This window comes from Hoplias malabaricus, chromosome 2 (assembly GCF_029633855.1).
Source record: "Hoplias malabaricus isolate fHopMal1 chromosome 2, fHopMal1.hap1, whole genome shotgun sequence".
Classification (NCBI taxonomy): Eukaryota; Metazoa; Chordata; class Actinopteri; order Characiformes; family Erythrinidae; genus Hoplias; species Hoplias malabaricus.
The window spans coordinates 57,644,478-57,651,939 of record NC_089801.1 but is presented as its reverse complement, the minus strand read 5'-3'; the positions used below and the strand labels follow the sequence as shown (position 1 = coordinate 57,651,939).

The 7,462-nt window shown below is 45.2% G+C and overlaps 1 protein-coding gene across 1 annotated transcript; it reads left to right on the top strand.

Annotated features, from left to right (window-relative positions):
• The first annotated feature begins 1,702 nt into the window (after window positions 1-1,702).
• On the top strand, window positions 1,703-5,797 carry LOC136677195 (uncharacterized). Its single transcript, XM_066654658.1, has 4 exons — window positions 1,703-1,822; window positions 1,992-2,255; window positions 3,156-3,189; window positions 4,168-5,797. Exons 1-4 carry the CDS (start codon window positions 1,703-1,705, stop codon window positions 4,578-4,580), a joined length of 831 nt encoding a protein of 276 aa, XP_066510755.1. The 3' UTR covers window positions 4,581-5,797.
• Window positions 5,798-7,462: the final 1,665 nt, after the last annotated feature.

Below are 7,462 nucleotides of genomic sequence, written 5' to 3'. Positions count from 1 at the left end.
ATACAGTTCAGGACCCCCACAGAGCAGGTGTGATGTGGTGGTGGATCATTCTCATTGCTGCAGTGACACTGACGTGGTGGTGTGAGTGTGTGTTGTGCTGGTGCGAGTGGATCAGACACAGCAGTTCTGCTGGAGTTTTTAAACCCCTCAGTGTCACTGCAGCACTGAGAATGATCCACCGCCCACATCACATCTGCTCTGTAGGGATCCTGAGCTTAAAAAAGCAGAGCCACAGGTGGACAACCGTCTACAAAGTGCTCCTGTGTGAACCTAACCCTAAGAGTAACACAACCTTAAATCCGTTGTTGCCTATTTATAACATTGGAATTACTTCAAATGATTACGAAGAAGACAAGTCCCACAATGTGAATGTTTAATCAGGATTCAGTCACTACGATATAATTTATTCCTGGCACACACACACACACACACACACACACACACACATTCAGTGCAGCATGTGGCCGGGTGTTACTATTTACTGAATCACACAAGTGTTTCATCATCAATACATAAGTCAGGCTGTTTTAAATTGGGACAAGGCTGCGTCTGGGGCATCTTTGTACATTCCTCTGTGTGTGGGTGTGTGTGGGTGTGTGGGGGAGTGTGTTGGGGGTTTAGGGGGATAATTGGCATTTTTTTAATCCAGATTCACATGATCCTTGCACTCAGAAATATCATGTAAATCTAAGGATTCGAGGTATGAATCACACCCAGAATCAACAGTGTGTGGGTGTGTGTGTGACAAGGGGGCAGTAGATGTGTAAAGAGCCGGGGGATCATCTGTTTTTTCACCCCCACAGCGACAGTTCGGTGTCTGTGGTGTGTTAGAGTGAGTCAGGGCACAGCCTTTAGAACCCACTACAGAAGTGCCCTGAGATCCCGAGGCAGTCTCAGGGACTGGAGAAGTCCAGCGGTGGTCTCTCTCTCACACTCACTGTGGGCAAAGAGTGACATCACTGTTTATTTACAGTAATCCAGGACAGAGGAGTGGAACCGGGTCACTTCCTGAACTTCAGGGACTTCTCTGTCCTTTACACACACTGTTTCACTTCAGTACACACACACACACACACACACACAGGGGTAAACACACATATCAGTGTTGGTGTAGAATGAGCTACTGAAGGGGGCGTGTCCAACATGTGGATGAATTGGTTACAGTGGATGAATGAGTGAATGATGAACACAGGATAAAGGTAATCTGGAGGGAGGAAGTGTGGTGGGAACAGTCCTGTGAGGTCAGGGGCTGGATGATATCACTTTCAATGAGTTTTAAAACTTCAGCAACAACATGAGTCATTAATGTGTGTGTGTGTGTGTGTGTGATGCCTTGAATGCTTTCTATTGGCCCTTGTTGTCCCTAACCACCTCTTTGTTTCGTATTTTCTCCTGATGCTCCTCATGTCCCTTATGCACCCAACGGGGACTGTCCCTCGTGATTCCTTTAGTCGCCTCATTGTCAGTAATGCCCCCCCAAGTCCCCTCCAAAGTGTTCTAAAGTCCTCCCAAATGTCCTCAGTGTTGTCTCTTGGCTCTAAACTCTCCAGTTACCTCCAGATGCCCCCCTGGTACTGGCTCATGTCTAATGCCCCTGGTTAAACATTAATGGCTACAGCATGTCCTCTTATAATTCCTACTGTCCCTCAAAACCATGGAGACGTCTGTTGTTCATCTGTCCATGACTAGATGCTTACTACTAATGTCCCCTGTCTCCAGTCGGCCCAGGGTCACGGAGATTCTGCTGTGGGACGGGTGTCTGCTGCAGCGTTACGCCACAGCAGAGAAGAGGAAGCAGACGGAGAAGGAGTGGGAGGAGGAGGTGGAGGACTGCGGAAAGTCTACAGGTTTTTTTTTTTTTCTTCGCTTCTCGCTCACTAACACTCTCGGTGACGTAGCTGGGGGCGGGGTCGAGGGAAACCCGTTAGTTCCTCCTTCTCTCGCTCTCTTGTTTTCCAGAGCCCCCTGGTTATATATAAACATGTGTCCAGCGGAGACAGAGGCAGAGACAGACACACACAGGACACACCAACATCACCATCCTCATCCTCATCCTCACCATGTCTACCAAGGACTTAGAGAGCGGGGAGAACGGTGCCGCGCGCTCCGGCTGCAGGCGCATGGACGCGTGCCTAATCTCGGCCGTGCTCGTGCTCTTTGCGCTTTTCATCGCGGCGCTCGCGGGCGCGCTGTTCTTCGCGCTCAAGCTCCAGAGCCAAATGAACAGCCTGCGCGAGCCAGACGGGGAATATAAGGTGAGCACGCGCTTGTTGATTTCTGGTTGTCAGTGTGTTACACCTTAAAAAAACAATAACAAAAGGCCCAGGTGCCATAGTGAAGCTCCTGTGACTTTTAAGGTGGACAGCAACTTTGGAGTTAGATAAGCTATTCAGCCAGATGTAGGGTATGGGTTCTAGTACCAGAGACAGGTTCTAGATAAGCACTTATAAAGACACCTAGTATGTTATCTTGTAATGAATGGTTCGATTGTTATCTGAGCAATGCCCCCTTAAAGTGGTGACCAAAGGGTTCTCTTGTCCTAGAGTCAGGTTCTAGATACTTTAAAGGGACATAGCACTCCTTACTGAGGATGATGGTGGTGTTATCTGGAAAGTGTACTCTTAAAAGCATCCCCTTGGATTAGTCAAAGGCTATGGTGGTCAGTCTAAAGCTGGTGACGCTTTACTCATAACACCTGCAATAACACCAGTTATGACATACACACACACACACACACTGTCCAGGCTTTCCTTTCAGGGTCAGTATCATTAAGCGTTATGTCATAACACCGGTCAGAACATTTGTCAGAATAAACCATTATAGATGTGTGTACAGGTTCAGGGCAGTTGTTATTACATAGTTATTTCGCAGGTGTTTGGGGCAGTTTTCTTGAACACTTGTGTACACATCATTATCCAGAGAAAAGGGTCTCATTACTTTGTTTTGAACAAGTTCAGCTATAGGAGAGCTCTTCCCTGGACAGTCATCAGTGCAGAGTTAGGAGGACTGCAAAGTATAAGAGCTCTTTCCACAGTGTGTGGGGTTGTTTGGTCCAGGGCTGTCATGAGGGGAACTCTTGTTTAGTGAGGGTCTGGGGAAAGTTGTAAACACAATGTCTGACGCTTTCCATTTTCTTTTCTCTGTGTTTTTTTCAGGCGGGGAGTTCCGCCTACCTGCGAGCCACCAACAGTAAGTTACCTCTCATTTCTGCTCTCACTTTTTTGTTTCCTTTCCTAAAGCCCTACGCAACTCTAGGGAACTTTCACTGGGGCCTTAGCTGCGTAGTCAATACCAGTTCCTTTTCTTCCGCCGCAGAGTCACTGCTTTTCAAACCCATGCAAGCAAAATATGTCTCCAAGACATTCCTTAAAACATTCTGTTGTGTCTATGGGTTTTCCAATTTGAAACCATATTTGAGAAATGAATCTGCAACTGGAAGTGCTCTGAAAGGACTTGGAAAAGGTCCTTCTTCTTTTAAAATTGAACAGACTCTCTTCCTTGCCTTGAAATGTTGCAGTTCTCAAGCTGTCGACCCAGTGAGTGATGGCAGAAAGGGTCATGAACACCCAGCATGTATTTATATTTACAGACTTTGAAGGTCCAGGCCTTTGGACACACACAAACACACACACTGGCACAGAGGCCAACACGGTTGTTAGTCAGGAACACAAGATATAACCGCAAACTATTCTCTGTAGCATTCTGCAACTGAGATATTGATCAACCCTCAGACATCCTCTTTGTTTCGCACTAAAAAGATATTCAGATGAAACCATGCGAAAGTCCCCCCGACCTGGCAGCAGCAAGTTTAACACATCCTCTCTCGAGAGTCTCAGATGTAATTGAGAGTAAGTGCTGGTAAGGTCCCTTAACCGAGATAACGATCAAAGCTTTAGACATCCGCTGATTTACGGACAACACAGGACGTTCGGAAGAAACCTTGTGAAAAAAAACCCACAGCTTGCAAGGGTTAAACACCCCCTCTCAGGTCTTTCAGACAATGCCGTAATGGAAATGCCGATCAGTATTCCAGCCTCCTAAAGACAAACCAAGACTACGTAGAACTAACAGCGATGACTAGCAAGGCTTCACCCTCCTCTCTCAAGTCTGTAAGTCCCATAACACACCGAGCACACCTTAAACGCCTTCTCTCTTTTCTCTCCCCAGGCGAGGTGAAAAGTGGCGTGATGGAGTGGGAATCGATTCAGTATGGCAAGGGGTCGACGGTGGGCTCCAAGTTTTCATACCACTCAGATCACCACTCGCTGAAAGTGAATAAGGCTGGCAGCTACTTCCTGTATGTCCAGCTCAATCTGACCTGCAACCATCAATGTGAGAGCGGCTCGCTGGATATCATCTTTGAGGACAACACCAAGAATCAGCTGCTCCAGTGCACCGTGGACCTGCCAAAGAACAACCAGCCTGTGGCGCACAAGTGCTGGGATGTGATCCCCCACCTGGTCAAAGGTAGCCGGCTCCTGGCTCGGATAAGTTCCCAGACTGACCTCAAGAACTGGGTCCTGGGACTCAACAGCTCTGGCTTCGGGATGTTCCTGGTGGACGGACTGGAGACAGAATAACAGTGGGACTGTGAGTAGGGAAGAACCTGTTGGAGGTGGTTGTTTAGGGAGTCACAGTGGTTCTAATAAGGGGTCCACAACTGCCGTTACGATTTCTGGGACACAACTGTTGAAAACAGTCATCAAGGAGACTGTGGTTCTATGAAGCACACCACCAGGGTGACTGCCACATGACTGCCACAAATAGAACCACATAGAACCCTCTTTGAGGGCTTGGAACAAACCGTATTGACTGAGAGTGTACTGTACCAAATATGGACTTTCTACTGTTAAACCTCAAGGGTCCTGACCCGTTGCACTTTGAACTCACTCAGGAAGGACTTTCAGGAAGCACTATTTTTATATTTTTATATTTTTATAACTATTTATATTCTATTTGTACAGATCTGTTTTTGTCATTGTGCTATTTATAGAGTTTGTAATTTATGTGTAAAGTAAATATATGTTATTTGTGTCAGAACCATATACTGCGAGACAGTGGAGAAGGTGTTTACTGTTAGACAGTAGCTGAGAAGTAGACGTCACTACAGGTTAGCCGTCTGAGTTTAGAGGTCAGCTTCCCCTTGGTTTTAGGGGAAAGTCAGGCCACCTATTGACACAAATCAAGTGCCTGGGAATTCACTGTAAAATATCATGTTATCTAAATGGGGCCACCTTAAATCTATATTATATCTCCAACTTTCTCCATCCCCAAGTTGCCCCTATTCTACACAGGGAGCTTTCAACTTCCAGTAATGTGGAATTCGTGGCTGTATTTGTTTCTAATAAGACCAGGTCTAGAGTGTATCCAGAGCCCTAGATCTGGTAGATCCTGAAATAGTCTTCTCTGAGACATGAGAAGACTACGTTTAAGGTGTGTTCATTCATAGCCCTTTTCACCCAAAAGAGCTCTGGTTCCTAACCTGGTTCTCTCAGGATCTGCAGAAGCTTGGTGTTCTCCAGTGAAACTTGCAGTTCTGATGGGAACCGAGGCTGTGGCCCTTCACTGAGCCACTGTCTGCTTTACAGAGTCCTGGAAGTTCCACTAATATTTTGAACCAGTTCCACTTTGGTTAAAAATGGCTCTTGGTCAGTGATGGGTGTTTTGCTGGTGTCAGTTTTCTGCTTGTTCATCACTGTGTGGTAAAGACTATGGTTTATTTAATGCTGAGAAACCCACCTCCTGGAGAGGCATGGCCATTCTCAGGCACCGTACCAGACCAGAATGTATCTCAAACATGAAGACAATAAAATGACTTTTATATCGAAGACTTGTACATGTGTGTATATGTGTGAATAGGTGTTTATGAATGTGTGTGTGTGTGTGTGTGTGTTTGTGTCTGTGTGTGTGTATATGTGTGTGTTTTTGTGTATATGTGTGTGTGTGTGTGAGATATATACATTTATATATGTGTGTGTGTGTGATATATACGTGTATGTGTGTGTAGATATAGATGTGTATGTGTGTGTAGATATAGATGTGTATGTGTGTGATATACATTTACATGTGTGTGTGTGTGTGTATGTGTGTAGATATAGATGTGTGTGTGTGTATGTGATTGCCTCATGTTCAGATATTCATCATATGACTCAGATGTAATCACTTCTCAGAGAAGGTTCAGATTACGTCACAGTCCCTGAGGCTCTGTCCTCCTCTTTGTCTTTCTGATGATTCTGATGATGATGGGGTGAAGTTTATTTTCCAGTTTGGCTAAAAATAAAACCAGAAATTCTGAAAAATTGTAACCATATTTTGCTGAAAGCCATTTTCCTGGGGAATGAGCACAGACTGTAAATGAGCACAGAAGTGGGTGATGGGGCAGATCTCGGGTCAGTCGATAACTGGAACATGAAAAGAACTGATCAGGGATCAGCTTTCACCCCACCTTCAGTCTTCACAGAAACGTCGTGAGTGATGGAAACAGTGGGTCACTGCTCACCGTGCCCAGAGCCTAGTGTTGGGAAGAAGGACCTGACCAATTTATAAAGCTTGTATATACACAGCATCTGTCCTTCACACTGTGGGAAAGGTTCCTGATGAATGGACCAATAGAAACACTGAATAGAAATTACTCTGAACTAAAATCTGTGTACATTCACTTTCATTGAATTTAAGAAGGAGTTTTTCCCTTCTCCTGTAGAGATAAAAAACCCACCCTGTTCTCAGCAGTGCGTTGTGTTCTCTGCACTGCATCCTTATAAATAAGGTGGTAACTTTCTATAAAACGGTCATAAACTGTGCAGAGACATTTACTGTAAGTGTCTACAACTTCATTTTCTGCTTGGTATGACTCAAACCATATGAATTTCTGGGACACAGTACTGTTAAGTACTATTAACCAGTAGGCATTAAATGTTTGAACTAACAATTGAGTGTTATGTAAACTTATTATTAATCCATTCATTAATTCATTTAAGTCACTCCAGATGTGAGGCTCGAACCCACGACCCCAGGGCTCTGGAGCTGTGTGACAGTGAGGCTACCTATGGCACCACGGCCCCTCCCACTGGAATGAACATATGAACCTGTCCACATGACATCCACTAAATACTGTTTTGACTTCAAACCACACACAGGACTCGGATAAATCACAACTTCACAGTTTCATAAACCCAAAAAGAGGAAACGGTTAAAGATGACTGAAGTGTTAAAGTGAGTGCAATGGATTTTCAATGTGTTTTCATGTAGAATCACGTCAGTCCAGTTCATTACTGTGAACATCAGGGTTTGGTGTGTGGGATGAGTTGGAGTGGCGTTTGCGATCAGGGACTAATCACTGAAATCAGCCCCTGACCTCACCAACAATGTTCCAGCGTTTAAAGGTTTACGTCCAAGTGCTTTTCTTTCCAATTGTTATGGACGCCAGAGTCTTTTCCATATCGTTAGCAGTGGTTCATAATGA